The 13537-nt window shown below is 40.9% G+C and overlaps 1 protein-coding gene across 3 annotated transcripts in view; it reads right to left on the bottom strand.

Moving 5' to 3' along the window:
- Nucleotides 1-4108: 4108 nt before the first annotated feature.
- Nucleotides 4109-13537, bottom strand: part of ASB9 (ankyrin repeat and SOCS box containing 9) — a 38998-nt gene continuing 29569 nt past the window's right edge. For all 3 annotated transcript variants that reach the window (XM_084788889.1, XM_084788888.1, XM_084788890.1), the window contains 4 exons: nt 12531-12681; nt 11311-11445; nt 8918-9109; nt 4109-4322 (listed from right to left, as the gene is read on the bottom strand). In XM_084788889.1, coding sequence (XP_084645015.1) covers nt 4198-4322; nt 8918-9109; nt 11311-11445; nt 12531-12681 — 603 coding nt within the window. In that variant the 3' untranslated portion in view covers nt 4109-4197. The remainder of the gene's footprint in view (nt 4323-8917; nt 9110-11310; nt 11446-12530; nt 12682-13537) is intronic.

The following is a 13537-nucleotide window of genomic DNA, read 5'->3' as shown; positions in this document are numbered from 1 at the left end:
ATAGAAATGATGATGCAAGCAATTATTGTTGCATTAATCCAATACATGTGTGACTATTGTGTAACAGTCTAAAACTATTAAAGCTGGGAAGAAAACAACAAACTCAGGAGTAGAAAATGAATAGTCATTGTTGTCCAAAGTGTAGGTAGTCACTGTCACCCTACCCCATGACAAGGAATGATTTTGTCACTGAGAAGGTCAGTCCACAATATTCTTGGCTCTTTATTTTAAAAAAAAGTTATTTTGCAATTAGACCTTCTAAGATGGTGCTGTACTAAATTTACCTGACTCACTGGAAGGACAAGGCTGACTTGTCCCAAGAGTTACCAAGTGTAGGGGTCTCTCAGGCTGAGGCATGCGATTTGAGATCTAAATATAACATTGCCTCTCAGTTTCATAGTGAGACCTGTGACTTACAGACCTGCTTCCCAATCCATGCTCCAAAGGCCATTAGGAACCTGGGAAGGCTGTTTAGGACCCATGGAGCAGATCTCCGAATTGGAATAAACAAAAGACATGAAAAAGCATGTGATTAGTAAGAGATTTGGTTTCTGAGTTGAACCTTGGCTTTCCTACTTTCTAACTGGGACATTTTAGAATTCCCTTAACCCTTCTGTACCCCTATCTGTTGAGTGGGGATAAAAGTTTTAAGGTTAATATAAGTCACTAATACATGCCTATCTTTCTGTGATCCTGAGAAATAGGAGCTATTTAGGTACATGTGATCAGACCGGATCTTATTTTGAAACCCAAAGGCTGGCTTTTAAATCATGTTGTAAAGCCATACCCTGTGCCCAGAGCAGACAGCTGAGCATATTTCAGTTCCTTGTTTCTGAATCCTTAGTGTCTGTTTATTGACTGACCACTCCAGACTGGTACACAGAGTACAGACATGACAGCCAAAGCTAGAATTAAAAAGCCATCCTTTCCCAGTCCTTTTCTCTTGCTTTCTTCATTCATCATAACATGAATTATGCTAGCCATGTACACCTAGTGAACCAAAACAAGAAAAATGTTGTAAAGCAGCAATACATTAGTCTATGTAATATGTTGGTTGTGATCCAAAAACAGATAAAATGCTTACTAGCTTTAAAAGATGGCATCATGATCCATCCATAAAAGACCCATCATTCCTGTAAGTGCGTAGAATCTTAAGGTTTTTAGTGCTATGATGAAGCACATGAGAAAAAGTAACTTGGGGAGGAATTAGTTTATTTTGCTATTTCCATATCACAAGTCATCAAAGGTAGTCAGGGAAGGAGCTTAAACAGGAGAAGAAGCTGGAGGCAGGAGCAAATGAATAGACCATGGAGGAGTGCTACGTACTAGCTTCCTCACCATAGTCTGCTGTTGTCTTATAGAACTGAAGATCACTAAGCCAGAGGTGGAACCCCACCCCACCCCACACACAGTGAACTGGGCCCTCCCGTGTCAATCATCAATCAGGAAAATGCCCTACAGGCTTGCCTGCAGCCTGCTCTTATGGAGGAATTTTCTCAGTTGAGGTTCTCTCCTCTCAGGTGACTTCAGTTTATGTCAAGTGGACAATCTGGGGGCAGTGGAGCAGTGTTTGTCATTTATACAGCTTTAGTGATGTAATTGGTCACATTGCATCAGGTAATCAAAGGTGTATACCACTGGGAAACACAATCACACCCACACTCATAAAAGTGGATCTTTTAAAGGAGTCTTCTTTCTGAATATAACCAAGTGATGCATCTCAACATTTCCCTAAATGGCAACAAGAGACTTGGTGTTGGAATTTTTGAAAAGATGACTATTTCTTATATGGATTTGTGAATTGCTTAATTGCCTGTAACACTTAAAAAATTTCTAGTAATTCCATTACAGTTTTGGATTACCATAGAAAGGGTTTGTCTGAGACATTTTATATGAAACATCAGGCCATTACTTAACGGATAGTGTGTGTGTGTGTGTGTGTGTGTGTGTGTGTGTGTGTGTGTGTGTGTACAGTGTTCACGTGTATATGTTTATATGTGTATGCAGATTTGTGCCCTTAAGTGTGCAGGCTATAGGTTGACACTTAAGTGCCTTCTTTAATTGCTCTCCTCCTTTTGTTCCCTTTGAGGCAGGGTCTCTTCTGAACCTGCCTGCAGCTGGCCATTTCAGCTAGATTGCCTTTATCCCTGCTGGCACGAGAATGGAAAGTGTTGGCCACCACGCCCAAGTTTTACATGGGTTCTGGAGATCATCACAGGGACTTGGGTTGTCATGCTTGCCCTTTGTGGGCCAATTTCCCAGCCCTAAACTGATGTTTTCGGAAAGAAAACACTGGCAAAAAGTGCTCACAGCTCCTTCCCCTTGGCAAAAGACTCTGACTAGAATGTAAAAGCCAGGAAACAGTATCTGTTGTTAGAATATGCCTGTTTCCCTAACTCTTGCCTCCTTAGTGTCTAGAATAGTGCCTGACACAGACAAAGGCACTCACTAAAAAACAAGCTCAGTGGCTGAATGGAATGGAACAAACTAGCAAGGTGCAGGAATGTTTCTGCTCGTTAGCCATCTATAAATTCTAAATAGTGAGAGTAAAGATAGTTTAAGAAACAGATAAACCGGGGAAGGGGAAGGCCTTTGTTCATACTAGAACTATATGTGCTATAGCACCAGAGAAAGAAACCGTTGTCAGTAGAATCTATCGCCACAAAGTTTTTCATTCCCAAATGGAAATTTCCAGAGACTCTGTTGTAAACCATTTTGTGACTGGTCATTTATGACTAGCAAGGCTTTTGCTTAAGCAAGTATGTGGCAAGAGCGCCATCTTCTGGAAGAATTTGGTGGGAATTTTAGAAGAGGATTCTAGGCTTTTTCATACAGCGAATTAATTTAAGGATCACCAAAATAAAAATAAAAATTAAAAAAATGTATTGATATATCTTTCAGGATCACATAGGCCATAGGTAGTCACATAGGTAATGATTTTCCTTAAATGGTTACAATATTTTTTTCTGTATAATGATATAATGGAACCTCAAATTCATATCTCAGAGAGAGAACTTAGAACCAGCCACACTAAACTGCATCTTAGGTTTCTCATAAAGCTGAAACTAAAAAGTTAAAATTCGTTAAGTTAAAATGTGTTAACTGTCCAATAGAAGTTTCTGCAGTTACATCAGGGTCATACAATATGGGGACTACTCTACCTGAGCGGTTATAAACACTTGACACGGAGCTGAAGCTTTCATTTTATTCGATTTAATTGCTTCTGTTTTGCTTTGTTTTAATTTGTCATATAGCTGTACTTCAGGGTTTCTCAACCTAGGCACCATTCGCATGTTGACCTGGATAATATTGTGTTGTGAGTTAGAGGCTATCCTGTAAGTGTATGATGGTTAGGAGAACCCTGGCCTCTAACCAGCTCGATGCCCAATCATGCACAATTGAGAATTCCCAGTAGTACAGATCTCCTTAGTAACGACAACTAATAAGGTCTTCAGTCATTGTCAGTATCTGAATATGAGAGGAGAGAGGGTAAGGAAAAAACTACCCACAGTTGAAAGCCCTAAACAGCAGCTACTATATTGTCCAGCAGGATTCTAGAATATGCTTAAGATGCCTATGAGATTTGGGGTGGAAAGAACTTGCTTCTGCAGCTAATGCAGCCACAATAGTGTCATAAAGTAGGAAAAGGTTAATAGCATAGATACAAACAAAGAACATTGCCCTTCTTTGTCTCCCTTTCCATGTCATAGAGATGGAGCCAGGACCATAATAACAGAAGATTCTGTCTTGGCGGAAACTGACCAGGTTAACAACAGACGATTTACGTTTGGATCTGGCTACTCTGTCTGTGATCTGGGTAATTGGATATATTGATCAGTCTGAGCTTTAGTGTATTACCTGGCAAAGGTAATAAATAGTACCCACCTGGGCAGTTTGCTGTGAAGGCTCAATTAGATGATGTATAAAGTGTTCCTTGCTTAGTGATTGGCATGTAGGACATGTTCAAACCAAATAGCTATTTGTAGACAGTCATGTTTAAGCAGAGGACAAGCAGTCTTTACATTCTCTACCCAATAATGTAATGTAACCAGTGTGCTCATATTAAAAATAGGAGTCTTACTGAAAAAAATTAAAAAGAAAACATTAGTTGAGTTTTATAAACCTGTTTATTTGAAACTCCAGTGGCAGAAGTTTCAACAACATTTTCAGTTGTTTGCGGATCCCCCCTCTACACACTTAAATGTGTAAAAGGAAGCGCTTCAGGTCTTCCGGGAGGAGGAGTCCAGAAATCTTATGATGCTCCCGAATGCCAAAGCATTTCCGGATTCTCAGGCGGCACAATTGCATCAAAGACAGAGGTCCTGGAGGAAGAGCACGGGATAAGTCACATTTTTGCTCATCTAGGACTGCTTTATCATGCAACATATAACATTCTTATAAAGAAATACTATACACTTAAGAGCATGTCCCCTTGTGGTTGTTGTCTTTACTTCCTTAATTATAGTATAGTTACATCAACTCCCCCTTCACTCCAAACATTCCCATATAGCTCTCCTCGCTCTCTCTTTTAAGTCCATGGTCTCTTTTTAAATTATTTGCTATTTGTGGCCGTGTTCTCTCTTTTCCTCCATTTACCTGAAGTAAAATCATTTGATGTTTTCAGTTTTTTTTTAAATTTTTATCTATAGGTACATATATACACGATAGTATGAGCACATACATGAAGTTACCCACGGAGGCCAGAAGAGAACATAGGATCACCTATGTTTCAGATCATTGTAAGCTGCCAGATGTGGGGTCTAGGAACAGAACCTCAATCCTCTGCAATAGCAGAAGTCAACTGCTTAGCCTTCTCCATTCCTCACTGGATTTTAATTTAGGGCAGAGTGAAAGATACTTAAAAGTTAGCCTCACTAACAGAAGTTTAAGAAAACTAACTTGGGAACTAAATAGACTTACAAAAATTCTAACCATAAAAAATAAAGTTCACATTTCATTGGTTTTTACCTTAAAAATAAATCATATTTCTAGATGCAAGCATGTTTATGTTATAATTTTAGCAATTTAAAGATATTCAAATATACTAAGCTCCCAGTGACTCATTAGTTCATGTTATTAAGTTGTGTTTATTTTTCTATTTATATTCTAAGCTATCCCCAAAACTTTAACTCATGGGTGAAAAATGAACTAGCATAAACTTGGACAGGGAACACTGGAGAGTTTACATTTTAGGATGGTTTTCAACAGGCTGAGTAGGGGGAAAGGAAAAAGGTATTTTCTCTCTGGAGGACAATTGTCAACATCTTGAGACACTTTTTTAATAACATTACCGAAAAAAAAAGTGCTAGCGTTACTTGTTAACATCTGTGTACAGCACAGTTCCTGGCTTCAACTGTCAATGGTACTGAGGTTAAAATTCCTATTACAGTAGAAAAGGCAAGGTGTAGTCACCTACCCCCAAGCCCACTCCTTGACCAAATTAAAATGGAAATTCTAGTTTTGGTCTTTAAAAAATCTGTTTACCCATAATAATTCCATAAAACAGAAGCCCTCAATCCAAGGTGTGATTTACATTTGGCTGGCGTTGGAGAAGTTTAAACTACATGATGCTGTGTCCCACCCGAGAGACACTGCTTCAATTATTGTTTTGTACCTGTGCATCTGGATTTTGTTAAAGCATGGGCCTCAGGTCATCTGATTGTGAAGTCTACCTTGAGCCTGCAATTGTGGCCTCTACTGTCCTGTAGCTTCACCACAAGCTACAGGTAAACTTAGTTACAGGTCTCTCAGGTGGTGGAGAACAAGTAGTGAAGACAAGCATAGCCAGAGGAATGTGTATAAGCTCTAGCCTGGGCCCTATTAGCACTTTGCAGAACTGGTTGGAAGTTAGGGTACCTTGCAGATTATGTTCAAGGCACAGACCCACAAACTTCACATCATACACTTCAGGAGAAATGGAAGTTAACCTAACTTCACGAAGGAGTGTTGGAGGATGTGACTAACCAATCATGCATGTGTGCCAGATGCACCGTCAGGGGCAACTGTGGGAGGCCCTCATAGAGTTCAGGGAAGAAGACGACTTCAGAGCAAGTTTGTTAGGAGGCATTTTATGCTTTTAATCTGAGCCATGAGAAAACACTATTTTAGATCCCAGACCCAAGAAGAAAGGATAATATTCTTGAAATCCTCTCCCTTAGCTTCCAAAGGACAATCTCTACCTTTCCTAACCTCTGTGCCACACCCAACTCAGAGCACAGTTAAGTTTCAGCCAATACTCCACAGTTTCCATACCCTTGAAGGAAGACAGCAATTTAATTAAGTTGCCTCTCTGAGGACAAAGCCTCAGGTAAGCTGACTCATCAAGGAAACAGATGCAAAAACTGATGTGTTATATCTTTAGGTCTAACTTTTTGCGCTTGCCTGGGGCTATTTCTGGTAGGCTATTGGCCTGCTAAGAAGTGGCCTAGCCAGAATCCTAAAAGTGACTCCTAAAGGCAAAACAGATGATTTTCTTCAGTGGCAAATTATAGTTTCCTGGGTTTCCTTAGGATAGAACCTAGAGCATTTCGTTCTAGCAAGCACGTGCTCTTCCAGCAAGCTACACTCCTAAACCAGTAGACTCATTAGCCTTACTGTCAACATGTTACATGTGAAATAAAGAAATTAAGGATAACCTAGGTCTCTAACAACAGCTTTGGGGAAAGAATTCCCCCCCCCAAAAGAAAAAACTCCAAACCAAGCATTGTGGCACACACCTTTTATCCCAACAGTCATGCAGAGGCAGGGGATCTCTGTGAGTTCAAGGCTAGCCTGATCAATGAGTGTTGGGAACAAGCAAAAGAAACTTATTCTAAATACTATCATTTTGTCTTCAGACTGTACTTAATCATAGGGATAAAGGGCCTAGAGCATCTCCATGCTGCCTCCTTCTCCTGGAAGGCCCCTACTCTACATTCTCTCTAGTTACAGGAAAAACCAGAGTTGGCCCATAATGTTAAGATTAAAATTGCTACGTTGTTAATATAGCCTCCAAATTCCCTTCCTTCCCATGGATTCCCTCCTTACTATTGCTGCTACCCTCATCCTCAGCAGGGCTCAAGGAACAACTTCTCCATCTTGCAGGCAGGGTCAAACAAATTCATGTTCCCAGGTCCAGAGACCTACTCATATCCTGACTGATGGAAACTCCCTTGCTCACCCTAGTCAAAATACAATTAGACAATGCTACAGCCTCCCCTTCATGTTCCCATCCTTGAAAATTGCTGTACAATGTCCCTTCAAGGACACAGTTCAGATCCCAAACTAGCAATCTCCCTGAGCTCATAAAGTAAAGCTTTCATTTTAAGCTTCTATATCTAAAGTGAGTTTCCTTAGCTTCTACCCTGAACTCAACACCAAGTTCTAGGCCAGCAAAGACTATACACAGAGGCACTACCCCCCCCCAAAAAAAGAAATAAAAAATAAAATAACAGCAAAGACAAGCCGAAAATCTTACAAGATTACATGAAGAAGAAAGATATATTCATCCCACAATGTGACTTTAATGGACCTTGAGACACAGCTGCCTCTGCGTATCACATTCCCAATAAAAAATAAGAAAACTTGTATATAAAGATGAATATAATTTTGGTTAGGTTTTATTCCTCTTTCTTCTCTTTTAATAAGAATTAAAACATCCCTGTGGGCCTTGAAGAACTATAAGAGAAAGCAGCTCTGTAGATATACATAGAATTTTTTCAAAACAAGAAATCATCAAAATACAGGCAGGGATTCCCAGTGGTTATCCCAATTAAATGGAAAGCTGTCTCTAGTTGATTCCTTCTGCCTACACCAGTCTTTCTTAGCCTGCCCTGCAACGCTAAGGAGTACAGGCAACTTCAAGCTGGGCAATTGCCCTGGGGCAGTGGGAGCAGGAGGAAGCCCTTGGCCCACTTTAGCATTCTACCTAGAGCCAGCCCTACTTCTCAGCCTCTCTCTCTCTCTCTCTCTCTCTCTCTCTCTCTCTCTCTCTCTCTCTCTCTCTCTGTGTGTGTGTGTGTGTGTGTGTGTGTGTGTGTAGAAAAAAAGCAGCCTATTTGACATCAGAGTCCTTGAGGTAGGAAGGCCTGCTTCAAAGTCCCATAGTCCAAAAGCAAAGCACAGTCAACACCCTGGTGAGAAGGCAGGTCCCAAATTGTCTCCAAGAACAAAGAATGCAGTCAGGCATCCTCTCAACCTGAAAGGATCTTTGCTATAAGAAACAGCCCTTCCCCTGTACAAAGCACTGTTTCGTTATTTGGGTGAGCAGTGTGAGTTCTTATTTATGGAGGAGGAAATGTACCTTGATTGGTGTGACTCATTAAGCAAATACCCTAAACTCTCAGTTAGCTGCATCTTCATCCCAGTAGTCAATTTCTTGTGGCTTGGCAATTTAGACATATTGGGGAAATCAGACAATACATAGGAGGCTTCTGCTAAAGCACACTAAAGCAGCATTTCTCAACCTGTGGGTTGCAACCCCTTATCAAATGACCTTTTCACAGGGGTCACCTCAGACCATTGGAAAACACAGATATTTACAACTCCTAACAGTAGCAAAATTACAGTTATAAAGTAGCAATGAAAATAATGTTATGGTTGGGTGTCACTACAACAGGAGGAACTGTACTATAGGCTCACAGCATTGGGAAGGTTGGGACTCACTGCTCTAAAGCACACTTCAGTTAACTTTAATATCAAATGTTTTTTAAAAACTGGCCTAACAGCTGGACTTCAACATATCAAACGACAAAAGGCTATTTAATTCATAAGCAATAATGTGCCTTGCTGAATTCTCTCAGATTCTCAATGCCTGGTGATGGCAGAGAGTGACCTTTTATAGGATTGGAAGTCAGAACTTAGTAAAGTACCAGGCTCAAGCTAGAGATCAAAGGAGTCCCTATGGGTTAGGGCTTCGATTTGGACAAAGGAGAGGCACCTTCTCTCTGCAAGAAGATCTGGATCACAGGACTCTCTGGAGGCACCAGCTCTACGGGACGTTTGCCTTCAGCGTCCTTAGCATGAGCATTTGCTCCGAAGTCCATGAGCAGATGCACCATATCCCCATTGGACATCCTGGCCACCACATGAAGAGGAGAATCCAAACCTTTGCCTTGATTCACAGATGCTCCTAAGTAGTCACAAGAACAAAGGAGGTCAAAGAGCAGTGTCTAGGCAACCCCCTTCTCAAAAGACTTTAACTATGAGGAATACTGATGAACATCATTTTGTGAAATTGGAAACTGATTTTCTTTTATATGACTTAATATAATAAGAAAACCGAGCACTGGACACACAGCTCTGTTGGCAAAGTGTTTGTCATGCAAGTGTGAGAATCTGTGCTCAATCTCCAGCACCCAGAGAAAAACATGAATGTGGTAGCACATCCTTGTAATTCCAGCATGCAGTGAGTCCCAGTGAGATATAGTGCTCCAAACATCAATCTGGATGTCTCCTGGGGAGCAACATCTAAGGCTGACCTCTGGCCTCCACGAGCATGTGCACGTGCACACACATATACCTGAACACACATGTGCAATCCCCTTCCCCACATGAGCATGCACACTTTCACACAAATATAATAGAAGGAAAATTGATTTGACAATGTGACTGAACATACAATGTGAGCCATGAAGCACATGGAGTTAATAATTCACCACAGGATATTATATATGGGCGTGACACAATCAAGAAAAATCTGAGTGGCATAAATACTGGAAATTCATTTTTAATACAGTGTAAGTATTACTTCAGACCAAGCATGAGGCTAGATTTCAAAACCATACATACATCATGAAGCCAGATTCATATACTAAGCAGCTATCACTGCATTTAAAGCCATGAGACTTGAGACTGTGTGAGCTGGATCAGTAAACACAACCAAGTCAGGGAGGCTTTTTTTTTTTTCTTAAGTTGGAACAATGGATCCTGTTACCACATAAAGGCTGGCAAATTCCCTTTAGGAGTGAGGTGGATTTCTGCAACCATCCTTACCCAATTCTACCTCCATTTTCTAAATAAATGACTCCCCCTGCTCCAAGCCTGGTGTTCACTGACTTATATACAGGCTTGTACTTTTACCTGAGCTGCAGATTTTCTCCACAAACATCCATGGCCATTCAACATGTGTTAATTGACCTATTTTTAAATAGTATTTTTACTTTGTGAGAGGTGCCAAATATGGCCATGTCCTGGATAAGAGCTTCAAATGTCTTGAAGCTTAAAAATCTACTTAAAGTAATAGAAAAGAGAGAGAGCGGCAGAGAGAATTGGTGACTAAGAACTGCTACCAATGGGAGCCAGAGGGGTCAAAACCACCACAAGAAGATGTACGTGGTCAACTAACCTGGGCCCCTGGTGGCTCACAGACATTCAATCACCAACCAAAGAGCACGCATGGACTGGATCTAGGCCCCCTACACATATGAAGCTGATGGGCTGCTTGGTCCTTAAGTGGGTCCCCTAACAATTGGAGTAGAGGCTACGTCTGACTTGGACTCTGTTGTCTCCATCTGGATCCCGTTTCCCTAGCAGGGCTGCCTTGTCTTGCTTCAGTGAAAGAAGAGGCACTTAGTCCTGATGTGACCTGAGGTGCCAGGGTGGGCTGGTACCTGGGGAAAGCAGTTGAGGAAGCAGGTACGGGGGAGTGGATGGGAGGGTGGGAATGGAAGGGGTGGAGGGAGTGGGGTTGCGATTGGGATGTAAAATGAACAAATAAATTAATTAATGAAAAAAAAAGAACTGAAAAGAAATAGGGAACATGAAAATAGTCAGTGTAAGGGAGACTCCTGGAGTCTTAAAGGAGGACAAAAATTCAGATAATTACAAAGTTGCAGTAGTGTTCCCAGTGTTGATAAGGAGACTAGACAACCATAGAGAGATGAAAAGAAATCTCTTCAAGGGGAAAAAAAAAAAAGGTTAAGGCGGACTAATTTCCTAATCAGAAAGAACTATGGAAGATGGTTCCAAATAGGCAAACTCTGCAAAAGTTGCAAATCCAGCAGCTTTGCAAGCTTTGCAGAACTGAATCATAAGATTGTCCAGCTAAAGAGAAGCAGAAGGAAGGGAGAAAATGCTAGCGATAAATGAGGACCACCCTGGGAAAAAAAAAAAAAGGTATGGACGGCATCCTCATCTTCTTCCTTGTCGAGCTAGTGGGAAGTGAGAGACCTGAAATGTGGATGGTGTAGAACAGCTTCCCATCAGAGCAGCGTGGCCCTGCTCAGCCTCCTTGCCCCCACTCTTTCCTCTAGTATAACAAAAGGATCTTTAAGATTCCTCTAATGTACTCTTCATTTTCACACCATATTTTGTTTTGCTCTTTTGCCTTACCTGACTCCAGAAGCTTCCTGGCACAGGCTATCTGCTGGTATTTGCAAGCCACATACAGAGGAGTGCCCAGGTGGCTGATGTTGTAGTCAATATTGGCCCCATGAGCTGCAAGGGTCTCGATACACTTCACATGCCCTACAGGCCCCCCACAAAGAAGAAAATGGTTATAGCATAAACTTGTTACACAACAAGTTCTAGTTTTTGTGTGTTTAAATGTATCCTCTAACATATCCAGCAATCAAAAGCCATATTCTTTTACTTAGAGTGGAGAATAATTTCAAACACTAGCCTCACAGTAAATGCCTGTTCCAAATCCATTAAGTCCGTTCCCCATTGGACATGCTAGCCCATTCATCTTCCTCCCATGAAGAGGAGAATCGGGCTTTTGCCTTGGTTCACAAAACAAAAGAGTTAGCCAAAGAGCCGACTCCAACCGTGAATAAAATGTCATCTGCAGCTGCTGGTGGAATGGCACCTGCACTCAGTAGCCACAAAAAGCACTCAGCAGCCATTCACCTTCATCAAGTGTGTGCTTGGAACTAGTCTGATCTTGGAAAAGCCGTGCAGAAACAGGGCTAAAGATGGTCCTGAAGAATGACATGGAATGTGTAACAGGACGGGGAAGGAAGCTCACAGCCTGTAAAGACTGGAAGGAATAGGCCACAGTGAACACAGGCAAGTCCTAGAAACTATCAAATGCCATGGGAACAAGGCCCAGTCTAGTCAAAGCTTAGAACTGTAAGCTAAAATAAACCTTTTCTCCCTTGAGTTGTTTTCATCAGCGTTCAGAGCTGAATGGAATATATATATATATATATATTCTGCCACAAAAAAGAATGAGATTATACTGTTTGTATGAAAATGAATGGAATTGGAGAGCACCATATTAAGCAAAATAAGTCAAATCCTACTGCTTTCATACAATTATATATGGGCTAGCCAAAAAAGGGCCTTGGTTTCTATGGGATCAAGTATTCCACAAAGATCCATAGTTTCCTATGTATTTACCATCTCCTGTGTAACAGAGCCCCTATGTGGGAAAGCAGGGGCTAGAGCAGGACCCAAGAGCCTGCATTTGCAAGCCCCATCATAGGGATGCTCCTGCTATCAGGCACCTTTTGAAACCTATGGCTCTAAAATATCCTTCTTCTTTCCTATTTCAGTAGCAAGAGCTTCCTTGAAGGACTGGGGGAAACCCCTAAACATTCCAATGGGTTTACCTCTCTTAGCAGCCTCGTGGATGGGAGAGGCCAGATCACTCTCAGGATGGGCAGTGGCTCCATGCTGCAGCAGCAGATTCACACAGTCCTGGTTGCCGTTAACGCAAGCGTTAAACAAGGGGGTTCTCCAATCGATAGCCATGCCATTCACCTGTGAAGAAAACCCAACTCCAGGATGAAGATGGGGACTGATAGGGACTGAATTCAAGCTTAATCCCTCCACTTTCAGGATATCTTTTTTCTATTAACTTCCCTGAGCCTCAAACACCAGCTTTTTATATAAAATGAGAGCCTCCAAATTCTGGAAGTTTATCATGAAAAAAAAAAACAACAACAAAGTATAAAATATAAGGCAGTGATACTGTTTTTTGATCCTTTTTTAATTTTATTAATTTATTCAGATTACATCTCAATTGTTATACCTTCACTTTTACCTTCCTATTTCTCCCTCCCTCCCTCTTTCACCCTTTTCTCCTCCCCTAGGTCTGTGACAGAAGGAGATCTTTTCCCCCACCATAATAAGGTCACAGCCTATCAAGTCTCATCCTGGTAGCCTGCTTATCATTTGTGATATTGTTACTGAACATTCTATTTTCTCCTTGCCCTCCTTGGGCTCATGAACTTTAAAACTAATTGTGATAATTCCCATAGCATAGCTTACAAATTAGCATCTTTATTTTAAATGTACATCCTAGACAGTGGCCAGAGTAATATGAAATTGTGTTTTAAAAATACCTCTTTCATTTAAAAGGATGATTCTCGTGTAAAAATGCTTAACATATAGCAAAGTTTTATTCAGTTCATTCATTAACAAGAGACTTGGTAAGATGGTAGGGCTGAATCAAAGAATAATGTATATAGTCAGTCAATATACTACTTAAATACCTTTGTTTAAAAAAATACCTTTGTAAACAGATACAGAATAAGACATCAAAACTGTAGACTATAAAGTTTTTTTCTAATGCTAGAAGTCTCACAGAAATTTACAAGCTGCCATCCATGTCATG

This window comes from Acomys minous (genome assembly GCF_964271855.1).
Source record: "Acomys minous genome assembly, chromosome: 7".
Classification (NCBI taxonomy): domain Eukaryota; kingdom Metazoa; phylum Chordata; class Mammalia; order Rodentia; family Muridae; genus Acomys; species Acomys minous.
This window is presented reverse-complemented; position numbering and strand designations above follow the sequence as displayed.